Source organism: Mus caroli, chromosome 11 (assembly GCF_900094665.2).
Source record: "Mus caroli chromosome 11, CAROLI_EIJ_v1.1, whole genome shotgun sequence".
Taxonomy (NCBI): Eukaryota; Metazoa; Chordata; class Mammalia; order Rodentia; family Muridae; genus Mus; species Mus caroli.
The window spans coordinates 113,058,703-113,071,318 of NC_034580.1; the positions used below are offsets into that span (position 1 = coordinate 113,058,703).

The 12,616-nt window shown below is 50.5% G+C and overlaps 1 protein-coding gene across 1 annotated transcript in view; it reads left to right on the plus strand.

Moving 5' to 3' along the window:
- The first annotated feature begins 10,105 nt into the window (after positions 1–10,105).
- The window catches only part of Septin9 (septin 9), a 161,578-nt gene continuing 159,067 nt past the window's right edge, over positions 10,106–12,616 (plus strand). Inside the window, exon 1 of the mRNA XM_021175472.1 lies at positions 10,106–10,218. Within this exon, the coding sequence (XP_021031131.1) occupies positions 10,200–10,218 (19 nt within the window). The 5' untranslated portion in view covers positions 10,106–10,199. The remainder of the gene's footprint in view (positions 10,219–12,616) is intronic.

Below are 12,616 nucleotides of genomic sequence, written 5' to 3' on the forward strand. Positions count from 1 at the left end.
GTTCCAGCTCCCGCAAGCAACAGAACTTGGCAGCTTTGGCCATGTGGTTCTGGCTTTAGAGTTCAGAATAAAAGGGACTACTGAGACAACTGATGCTGGGTAGCTGGAGCTAAGAAATTAGCGGTGATTAAGAAGAGACTGGCATCACTTAGGTGAAATCTTCTGGGAAGTGTTTTCTGAGAGCACAAAGAAGCTGTGTTTAAGAGATAGCCAAGGTTGTATGTACCTCGTGCTGCAGCTGAACTTGGTAATGTGTTAAGAGTCACCCAGGTGGTACTGGTTTTGAAGGCATGAAGGCATCATGAGGAACAGCTGAGGCTTGGCACTGTGAAAGGTCATGGAGGGCCATTGGTGAAGGTGTAGCCTCAGTTGCAATTGATGGCCCAGGATTGAAGGGGTCCTGCAAAGAAGTTGGTACCATGAAGAGAGTCTATTGGTGACACCTAGTTGCAGCAGAAGACCCCAGTGCATTGGAGATGCCAGTACCATGGGATGATCACCAAGAACAGCAGCAGCAGTGGAGTGGAGTCAAGCAGAGCCTAGAGTGCTACAGAGGGCAGAGCTGGAGAAATGATGCAAACCCTTGGGAGGAGCCCAGAAGATCATGTGTGGATCCCAGACATTGGAACAAGAAACTATATAACTGAAGTAGTGTTGGAGACTCCAATGTGTTTGAGATGACAGAGCTTTGGGGCTATCTGCTGAGGAAAGCTGCTAACAGGGAGTGGAAGCAGCTCAAGAGAAGAAGTTTGTTGCAGTCAACAAAGATGAAAAAGAAGTTGGAGATCTGAAGACTGCTTTGACATCAGACATGAAGATGCAGAGTTTGGAGTTTGCCCAGCTGGTTTCCTGTCTTTCTTTGGGGATTACAGTTGAGTGATTGGATGAATCTCAGTAGAGACTTTGAACTTGGGACTTTTAACATTGTTGAGACTGCTATAGACTATGGGGACTTTTGAAGTTGGACTAAATGTATTTTTCATTATGCTATGGCTAGGTTTGGCCCCCATAGACTCATATGGGGGCCTACGGGGCCTACGGGGGGCCAGGGGATGGAATGTGGTGTCTGTTCACAGCAGTAAAACCCAAACTAAAACAGGATCCCAGCAGTCATGGAAGAAGCTGGGTATGGCTGTGCGTTTCTGCCATCCTAGTGCTGGAGAAGCAACAGGAAGATCGCTGGGGTCCAGCTTCTCTCACTGAGTGGGAGAGCTCAGGGTTCAAGGAGAAAGCCTGGGTCAGGTAAGAAGGGGAGGGCTGCTGACGTGGTTCAGTGTGTAAAGGGGCTTTCGGCTAAGCCTGGCCACCTGAGTTCAATCCCTGGGACCTGTATGATGGAAGGAGAAAAGTAACTTCCTCTTTCATAAGAGTGGCAGAACATATATACATGGGGACACACAGACACACATGTACAGACACACAGACACACATATACAGACACATACAGACACTAAGTTAAATGTAATAAAAAATAAAGTAAATATAGATTGATGTTGACCTCTGACCTCTACAGGCACAGGAACACAGCTACATGTCCGCACATGAACACATAAGAGCAGACACATGCACTTACATAGGTACATACCCCCACACATACCCACATGCACACACACAGACACACACATGCACACACACAGACACACATGCACACACATGTACTCATACAGACACATATGCACATGCACATACACACACATACACACAGCCTTGAAAGGGTGATTAGGATTACTCACACCTGTTATCCCTGTCTTCAGGAGACTGAGGCAGGAGGATAGCCATGAGTGAATTCCAGATCATTAAAGGAGTACAGATTGAGACATTGTCTCAATACACCCCCCCCCCAAACAAAATAAAACAAAATAAGCCAAAAAAGATCATCACAGCTGTGGAGTTTCCACTGCCTTTTCTCAGGTTTCAGCTTCCCTCCAGGGAGGAGCTGGTGAAGTGTCAGCGTGGAAGGCAGACTGTCTCCTTTCTCATGTCCCACAGTGACACCTCACCCTTGACCTTTCTCCTGGGAAGAAGGACCCAGGAGGGACAGAGGCAAGGGCAGCAGGAAATGAACTGGACCAGAGGTGACTGGGCCACGGGTCAGAGGAGTCTCCATCTGCAGGATGTAGGGGTGTCTTGCCAGCTCTGAAGGTGTCAGCCAATGAACTCTCTTGCCCCGGCTCACTGAGGGGACCCCAGGCAAGCAGGGTGAGCAGCCAAGCCAGAAGCACAGACATGTTTCTGTCTTTCCACAATACTTGTACTTTACTGAAAAACAATAAATTCACAAGATCGTTTTCTTTTTTTTTAAAAAAAAGATTTATTTATTTATTTTATGTATATGAGTACACTATAGCTGTCTTCAGGCACACCAGAAGAGGGGTTACAGATGGCTGTGAGCCACCATGTGGTTGCTGGGAATTGAACTCAGGACCTCTGGAAGAGCAGTCAGTGCTCTTAACCGCTGAGCCATCTTTCCAGCCCCCACAAGGTCATTTTCAATGGCTCCAACTTACCAAATAGTTCTGATTCCCCTTGATATGAGGCCCTTGGCAATCACATATATGCATATTTCTATCTTAATTACTAATATTAACTCTCAGTGCATGCACTGACTTTGCGCCATAATATTTATGTCACAGAACAGCTAAGTGACGTCAGAGGATGCTGAGTTCAGAGGTCATCTTGAAGTCAGCTGTTAAGGAAACACTGTGAGGGACCAGCTGTTCAGGTGCAGCTGTCAGATGCAGGGCTGGGGACAGTCTGAAGTGGGCTGAGTGTCATGGGTAGGGAGGGGACCCTGTGCTCTAGATGGAACCCAGGGACAGAGGCAGGAGTCCTTCCATATGGCAACTTCCTGGGGAAGGCTCACCTGCCACAGTGTGGGTTTTGAGTTTCTCTTCTTTCTGGCCCTAGGTGACAGGGCCATTTGCTGTGATTGACAGGCTCCTATGGCTTGCATTTTCGAGGCAGTTGGATAGGTTCCCAGGTATCATTATTTATTGGCATAACTTATCATTCAATTCATGCCTCCTGGTATGCTGGCCGATGGCAGGTGGCTGTTTGTGTAAATGAGATGTGGACTCATTCTTTAGATGCAAAATGGAGGCAACTCAGAGCAGACCCAGCCTGTGGTAGATACTCAAGAGAGCCCAGAGGAAGTCAGAGCAGGCCCCCCTCCATTTTGTACAGCCCCTCACAGTAGGTCTCATAGGATCTTCCAGGGGCCCTGTGATAAAAAAAAGGTTCTGAAGTCAAAAGACAGGAACTGCAGTGCACACCTGTAATCCCAGCGCTTCGGATGCTGAAGCAGGAGGATCTTGAGTTGAAGGTGGTCTTAGGCTACATAGCAAAACCCTGTCTCAACAAAACCCAAAGCAGCAATAAAAGGATCATCGCCAGAGAGGATATTCACATAGCAGGAAGTTCTGCATTGGAGGGGCTAGGGAATGGCTCTGGCTAAGATGCTTGCCATTCAAGTAGGAGGACAACACTGTGTAGGCTCAGAACCCACATCACACCCGGTGGGTGCGGTGCACACACACACACACAATATAAATATATACTATAGTTATTATCATACATACATAATATATAATTATAATATATGTAATACAAATTTTAGGTCACTGAAGGCCCAGTTCTCCAGCCTCCCCAGTGGCCTCCAGATCCTTGCATAGGGAGGAACCTAGCGGGGTTGGGAGGCAGAGCTGGCTGTGGTGTGGCCTTTAAAAAAGGCAGGTAGGTAGAAATTGGTAGGTAGAAACAGAAGGAATTTGTGAGTCCTAGGCCAGCCAGGGTTACAAAATGGCATGCTATCTCAAAAAAGTAAAACAGGAAGAAGAAAAGAGAAAGAAAAAGGAAAGACAGCTGTGTTCCTTGTTCCCTCTGCTGCAAGCCCTTTGCACTGGCTGACAGCACTCATCTGCTTCTCCCTGGCTCTCAGGAGATCTCTACTCTCTCGGTGTGCTCAGACCTTAGGGCCTGGTTTAGTTCTGTCTGTCTACCTCCCTGCACATTCTTCTTCCATTGCTTTGTTTTTTGTTTCTTTTTCTTTTTCTTTTTCTTTTTCTTTTTTCTTTTCTTTTCTTTTTCTTTCCTTCTTCCTTTCTCTCTCTCTCTCTCTCCCCCACTCCCCCCTGCCTCCCTCCCTCCCCTCTCCTTCCTTCCTTTCTTTCTTTCTTTCTTTCTTTCTTTCTTTCTTTCTTTCTTTCTTTCTTTCTTTGAGTTAGGGTTTCAGAGATTTACAAATAAGCAGAACCGAACCCACTGATCTCCCCAGTCTGATCTGTGAGGACTAACAGGTATTTTAGTTCAAGGGACAATTATAGCAGGTAGAAGCTCAGCTCTATAGACAGGATCAAGAGTGCTGGAAATGCTCTAAGTGGGCAAACGTAAGGGATGTGCTGTTTGTTGTTGTGTTTGGAGACAGGGTTTCTCTGTGTAGCCCTGCCTATCCCAGAACTCACTCTGTAGACCAGGCTACCCTTGAACTCAGATATCTGCCTTCCCCTGCCTCTGGGATCAAAGGTGTGTGCCACTACCCCCTGTCCCTACACTTTCTTAACCTCCCCACAATGCCGTTCATCTGGTCTTAGATAACTGATCACTGCCCATCTTTCTTACCAAAGCAAAAGCTGTCTCCAGGGCCCATGTCAGGTAATACATGGAAATATTCAAGAGATCAATTTTGAATCAGCAACTGGAAAAAAATAATTACTGACACAAAAACACATGAGCATTTTAAAGCTCTTGCTATTTTTCCAGAGTGCCTTCCAGGAAGGCAGTGTCAGGAGACACACCCCCTGGGCCTCCTGGACTGTCTGTGTACACTGTTACTGTAAATTTCACACTTCAGCAACGCCTCAATCGCCTGACCCTCTGAGCTGGAGTCAGAGCAGAGTCAGCATCAAAGGTGCTGAGTCAAGTTGGCCGGTGGAGTCAGCTTAGTCCTCTGTCCCCTAAGGGGAACCACTGAGCATTGGCCATGGGGAGATCCTCAAAGGAGAACAGAGGCAGACAAAGGCTGTGGGGTTCAGATGATAACATGGGGGAGGGGCTGCTGGAGGCTGAAGCTCTGCTACAACCCCCACCCACCCTGAAACTGACTGACTAGGAAAGCTTCGACAAGACCCATGACCAGGGTTACAGACTTGGGCCTTTCCCAAGGCAGGTGGCTGCTGGGAGAGCCTGGTGCAATGCCTGTTTCTCAGTTCTCACAGCCTGGAGTAACCCCTCCTTAATCAGTGAGACTAATTTGGGAAACATGCAAAATACTTGGTGCCCTGCCTCTTAGATTTTTCTAGCCACCAGAATGGTTAGCCTACTGCAACCCAAATTTATTTTCTTTATAAAGAACCTAGTTTGGGGTGCTTTATACACCAAAGTAATCAGATGGTAAGAGGTTGTTCATCTCCTGTTGGTGGCTGACCCTCTTCCTTGCTGACGCTGAAGGCCTGAGTTGCTGGGCCAGACTATCCCTCTCCAGAAGGAGTAGCCCGTTCAGTAAAGAGCTTGGATCTAACTGGCTGAAAACAGAGGCTCTGGAGCTGTGAACTTGGTGGCAGATCTGTCTTCCATCAATGCCAACTGTGGCCAGCTCCCAACTGCAGAAAGAAAGTTGGAGATGAACCTGAAGAAACAGGCTTGGTCCCTGACTCCAGACACAGAGGGGTTGCGTGACTACAGCTTCAAACCATGGTCTTTGTATTAATGCACTTCCATGAGCCCTGGGCTATATGTAGCCTCCTCTGGGTAGGAATCCGGGAGGCTACTCTTGTTGACAGCTCATGCTCCAAGCCCAAGACAGCAAGGCAGAGTTGCAGAACGGCTCTAACCTAGTCTGAGAAGTGACTTCCCACTCCAATGGAAGCCTACACAGATGTAAAGGGGAGGCGCCTAGGTCCTGGTGATGGAAGACGGTTCAAGGTGACCGCAAAGCATGTCGGGTACTCTGTGGCCAGTTTTGGAGTTATGCTCTGATGAAAACTTTATTCCCTCCACAGAGGAGTCCAGGCCAAAGGGGATGTCAGAGTCAGAGGGCCTTCTGGGGCCTGCCCATTGGACAGTCTCACCCTTTGGCTCCAGTCCTGAGTCATGCTTCCCCCTTCACTTAAGCACTGAGCCAGCCACTGTCAGGCTCTGAGCAGCCAGTGTCCACACTCCTGGGGGTGAAAGGCCCTTTCACGGCCTTCTGGCACCTACCAACCTACATAGGGCACCGACCCAACTCCTTTCAAAGAGAAGGTGTTTCCAGTATGTGTGCTGAAAACCCACCCTGACAGACAAACACACCCACAAAACGGTTTTTAAAAACTAATAAAACTTTTATTTAGAGGCAATTTCAGGCTTGCAGAAGAGTCACCCAGCACACACACAGAAATCTCAGGGCTGCCCCGAGGGCTTTGACTTCACAGGCACGGGATCCATCTTGGTGTTTTATATGCTATGAGATTTTACCAGTGAGCAATGGCATGTGTCTACTATGTTGGAACCATCTGGAAGAATATAAATGTCCCTCCCTCATGTTCCTCCCACCCCTGGCTTCTCCCCTTTCCCCTCCCCCCTCCCTGGACATCGCTGATCCTTCTGAGACACCCTTTTCCATCTTGGCCTCCAGGAGACCGCTGGAGCTTCCTCAAGATCCACAAGGCATAAGTGAGGCGCCTCAGGAATCCTGTGGCTGTCTGAAGGGTGCATGAGGCACCTTCAAGTTTTCTCTGAGGTTTTTATTGCTTCTTCCTCCTCTTCCTCCTCCTCCTTTTCTTGAGAAAGTCTTCTGTAGGCTGGCTTCCAAGAACCGATCCTCGTTTTCTCTGCTACTCCAGAGTGCTGAGATAGGAGGCCTGCATCACCACACCAGTGTGTGTGTGTGTGTGTGTGTGTGTGTGAGAGAGAGAGAGAGAGAGAGAGAGAGAGAGAGAGAGAGAGAGAGAGAGAGAGAGAGAGAGAGAGAGAGAGAGGNAGNGAGAGAGAGAGAGAGAGGATGCATGTGCATACACACTACCTGAGTGCTATTGAAGTCAAAGTCCAGAGATGGCATCGGATCCCCTTAGGTTGGAAGACACAGCTTTGGAAGACCTTTGACATTCTTGCCTTTGACAAGTGCCCCAGCTAATCATAGACTGTTAGAGTGACGGTGATATCTGGGGCCCTCACACTCAGAGAATGAGCCACTAGCAAAAGGTCGTCTAAGTTATGCATCCAGAGGATGCCCAGGCAATAAGGTACAGACCGCGGTTTAAGCCACCACCGCAGGCAATGGTGTGGCTCAGCTTTCTGCCATTAGCGAGGAAGTGACCTCCAGTGTTTCTCTCTGCCCGCTCCAACTTCCTCCAGGTCCAGCAACTTTTTAATGCCACATGCTGATTTACTCAGTGGCTCACAGACAATTTCTTTCTTCTTTTTCTTCCTTTTTGTTTGTTTGTTTGTTTGAGATGGGCTTTCTCTGTGTAGCCCTGGCTGTCCTGAAACTCACTCTGTAGACCAGGCTAGCCTCGGACTCTTAGACATCTGCCTGCCTCTGCCTCTGCCTGAGTGTCTGTTCGCCCCCAGTCTTAATATTACTTACTAATCCTGAGCTCAGCCTGGCAAGATGTGGGAAATGTCCTAATCCTCATTTATCACGGCAAACCCTGGCTCACGAGGAAAGCAGGAAAGGGGTCAAGCACCACTCGGCAGGTGGAGGAGCTGAATGCTGAGAGGACAGTCTAAAACATGGACGGCCTGGCAGTCTGTTCAGTGAAGGACTATAGTGGTGTGTGGGCTGCCACCATGGGTAACATTAGCTATCCTGCACTCACCCACACAGTGAAGACGTTCCATGTTTTAAAAAAAACTGTCCATTTGAAAAACTCAAATCGAGAGCCAGGCAGCTGTGGTGAGGCCTTCAATCCCAGCACTTGGGAGGCAGAGGCAGGAGGATTCCTGAGTCTTATGCCAGCCTGGTTGACAACAGTGAATTCCAGGACAAGCCAGAACCACACAGAGCGATCCTGTTTCGAAAAATCACAGAAGAAAAAGAAAGAAATCAAAATGGGAGGCTTCTTTAACCTGTACCCTCCGCAAACTCCTCAGCCGACCCGTGTGTAGGAACCTCGTGCCCCTCCCATCTCTCTGCTCAGACTTTTGGAACACAATATCAAGAGGTTTCCACAGGATCAAGTAGGGGTCGGAGGGCTGGTGAGATGGCTCAGTGGGTAAGAGCACCCGACTGCTCTTCTGAAGGTCCAGAGTTCAACTCCCGGCAACCACATGGTGGCTCACAACCATCCGTAACGAGATCTGGCGCCCTCTTCTGGAGTGTCTGAAGACAGCTACAGTGTACTTATATATAATAAATAAATAAATCTTTAAAAAAAAAAAAGTAGGGGTCGGAGGCACTGGGGAGCATTGGTGTGGCTCTTTGTGCCCTCCCACCCTCTTTAGCTTGTGGAGACTCAGGATCTTAGATGATGGAGGGAACGGGCACTTCAGAGCCACTTGTGCTGCTCTCTCCCCCCCCCCCAGTGTGTGTGTGTGTGTGTGTGTGTGTAAAATGCAGATTAGTGGAAAGGGAGCCAGGTGGGAACAGCTCTGCTGGGCACACTCTCATTTCCCACACTCAGGCAGGAAGTGGCCATACTTGCATTCTCTGCAAAGGGAAAGGGAAAAGGGAAGGGGATTTTGGGGTGGCGTAACTCCTCTGCCAGTCTTCTGTGGGTTTTTTCAGAGCTCTGTGCCAAGGCAGCTCTGCCCCTACCTGGACCTGCCTGTGCTTCCTTCCCAGCCCAGTGAGCTGGTGAGGCAGTGGTGCCCCAGGCTCTACCACGCCCTGCCCACTGCCCGGAACCCGCACCTCCCAGCACCTAAGCTACCTGGCACATTCACCTTCTCCAAAGTCTTGCTTTGGCATAACCTCAATAGATGGCTTTCAGCACCCGCTGGACAGAATTAATCACTTTCTCCTCTATGTAAGCGTGTACACACACACACACACACACACAACCAAAACAAAGAACATTTTACTATGGGAAGACTTTTCTTTTACTTTCTTTTTTTTTTTTTTTGTTCACATTTATTAATTGTGAGCATGCATGTGTGTTGGGGGAGGGGCACACACCACAGCTCAGATATGATGTGAAGGTCAGAGGACAATTTGTGGGAGTTGGCTTCTCTACTTTGTGGGTCCCTGAGATCAAACCCTGGAGCAAGTAGGTGTAATCTTCGAGCTGTATCCAAAACGCCTTGTGTATATGTGTGTGTGTATTCACACGTGTGTGCTGGTACCCGTGTGTGTATGTGTGTGTGTGTTCACATGTGTGTGCTGGTACCCGTGGGAGTCAGATGAGGATGTTGGGTGCTCTGTAGTTGGACTTACAGGCTTGTCCTTGTCCTAAGTAGCAAGTGCTCTTAGCCACTCACCCATCTCTCAGTAGCTATCACTGGCCTTGAAATATGCCTGCTCTGCGGGGATAAAAGGCGTGTTGTGCATCTACCATCTAGTCCCCCACTCCCCACTGCCTTTTTTTTTTTTTTTCTTTAAAGACTGGATCTTACTCCATATCACTGGCTGCCCTGGTACTCACTGTATAACGCAGGCTGGCATTAAACTTGTGGTGAACCTCCTGCCTCAGCCTTCCAAGTGCTGAGATTACTGTGCGTGCACTTGTAAGAATTTAAAGAAGCTCTGCAGCTGCAGGGATCCGTATTCCTGCAGCTATTACAGGGAGACACGGAGCCAGGCACAAGCATGGAATGAACTCTTCTTGAATGTCAAGTGCGACAGAAATAATGACCAGCCCCAAAGCGGCCACCTTCCGGAAGAGGACACGGAGGCCCAGGCCCATCAGTGCAGCCAGCGCGGCCCGCATGGCACCGGTGGATAGTGCTCAGCCGGGCTCCCTAAATCAGTGTCCTGGCACTCCGCGACTGTTCCGTTGGTGGCCCGCGGGCCTCCCTGGTTGTCTCCTCCTCTTCCAACTCCCTCCTGGCCTCGGGAAAGTTGCGGTGACTTACTGTCGGCTTCAGGGGGGCTGTGGCGGGTGGCACGGGACGCACCTGCGTGGGGGCGCGGGGCGGGGCGAGGCGCGCACCTCGACGGGGCGGGGCGGGGCCGCAGTGCTCCCGCCTTCCTCCCGCCCTCCGGCGACCCGGATTAGCCACCTGGGAGCCCGCACCCCGCGGCCTCGCCACCACACTTTCCTGGGAGCGGCGGCCACGGCGGCACCATGAAGAAGTCCTACTCAGGTGGGCGCCGCGCCCGGCGTGGGGAGGGTCAGCAACGGGGACCTGCGCGAGTCACCTGAGCGCTGGTGGCCGGAGTGGGCGAGGCCACCCGGGAACCAAGTAGCTCCGGTAGCCCAGACCTCCCCGGACATTGTACCCCCAGGGCAGTCTAGAGCCCCCGGCAGTACTGCCCCCTTCCCCAGATGGGGATCGTGGGGACACTCCACATCGGAGCTCTGCCGTCCCCAGTACTTGGCTCTCCCTATGCTCAGACCGGAGTCGCTAGGGCCTGGAGGAGGCGGTTTACAGCTCTTGTCCTTTGAGCGGTAGCGTTTCTTCTGATCTTGACTTAGTTGTTTCCTTTCGCTGTCCCCCACAGACCTAGCTCACTCTAGAGTGTGAGGAGCCATACTGAAGGCACCCTTCTCGCCCTGCCTGTGGAATGTTTGACTTACAGGTGGTGGTTGACCGGCCTGGCTGCAGTCTGGGTGGGTGGGGCCGGGTGGAGGGGTCTTTGCCTTAATCTGAGCGCCTGGTGGACCAGGCCCCAGTATCTTTTTTTTTTTTTTTTTTTTTGGTGGTAACTCCTGTTAGTCATTTGTTCAGTGGGGCACTGGAAGGTCTCCAAACAGGACCACCCAGGAGGTCTGGGCCAGTTCTTTGGGTCTTAGATTGCCACGAGTGCCCAAGCATGCCAACTTCTTTATGGCAGGTAGAGTGCCGTGTGTGTGTGTGTGTGTGTGTGTGTGTGTGTGTGTGTGTGTGTTCGTGCGCGCGCGCGTGTGTGTGTGTCTGTCTGTCTGTCTATCTGTCTACTGGGCTTTCCAGGGGTTCTACACTGATCCTTCCTAAGTACCCACTCTGTTACTCTGGGCCCCCATCCCAACTGAGGCTGTGAGCGCAGGCTAAGTCAGCCCTGATCTTACCTTCCAGGCCGGATCTATTGTCCATCTCCCCTAACTTCACAAACCCTCTCTCAGGTTCCTCCCCTAATCTCTCTGGACAGGAAGCTCTCTGCCAAGAACCTGTGAATTCATTTAAGATAAGAACTCTGAATCAGGAGGCTGAGTTAGAGTTGAAGAGGTCATTTGAGCCATTCTCCTGCCTCCAGGTCTTGTTCTGTTTCCTCTTGCTTTCCAAATTCAGGAACCAAAAATGACTTTACTTCATCTCAAAGAGAGTCATTTAGCTTCCCTAAAAAAAAAAAAAAAAAAAAAAAAAAAAAAAAGCCTTCCACAGCAGAAGCTCTAAGTTGCTAACTTGGCTGCTGGGCCCCTGTCACTGGCGGTTTTTCAGGAGAACATGCTGATGTGATGGTGGGGGAGGAGGGGGCTTCCAGGTGGTATGTGCTCAGGTTTGGCACTGGGCCCTTCTCCCTCCCCAGCATGCTCCAGATGTTTGGAATGGTTGTGGGCACTGGGGCCATTTCCCAGCCTCTCTGGCTGGCCCGGGGATGGACAGCCAAGGGCTGTGCTTTCTTCTCCTTGGTCCTTCACACTTCCTGACTGGTGGATCCAGACACTGAGGTAGCCAGGTCCTTTCAGCTCACAGGTGCCTGGCTTACGGCACAAACCCCAGACCCCACCACCCTAAGATTGGATGGGGGTGTCTGAGCCTGGAGCTTCCTGGACATGGTAGGGGTGGACCAGTGCATGCTCCACCATCTTGCCTATACCCACCCAACCTCAACCGGGTAAATTTTCTTAAAAAGATGGAACTTTCTATGATAGGTCCTGTGGACGTCCAGCTTACAGCCCCTGTAAAACCAAGCTCCTCAATTCCCCGTGTTTACCTAAAGGGACAGGGCCCTTGGAGGATGGGCCACAGGGAGGGCCTGGACCATATCCAGTTTGTTCCCTCCCTGGCAGTGCACCAAGGGGTGCTGGGTCTGCAGTTGTACGGGGTTGAGTGGTAGGGGTTCAGCTCCATGCCAATTTCCTCCAGGTTTCCTGGGGCCAGCCCCATTCTGAGTAGGGCCACTCGCTGAAGTTAGATTGTCCCTAAGCCCCCATTGCCATCAGAAATTCAGCAAAGTAGCAAAGAATGTAAAAGATCTCTACAGCATCTGCAAATCCAAGGGCAGCCGGAGAGCTTTGTGCTTTTCCCGTAGACTGAGTGGGAATATCGCTGTAGACCTATTTATGAACTCAAAATATGCAGAATGGCTGCCACACTGTGATCAGAGACCCACAGTGAGCAGTCCTGGGCCTCTCAGGACGGGAGGTGAGAAGTCTGGAGTGACCCCAGGAGCGTGGTTTATCTGCAAGCACCAAGGACACTTCCTGAGGTGGGCACCCATAGTCGGGCCAGAGGGCGCCAACGCAGGGACGGACATGCTCTTAGCTTGCAGGAGCTTGCCTTGTCACTGAGGAGGCAAGATACGGGTGAGACACCAGCTCATTACCACCCCTGTCTCGGA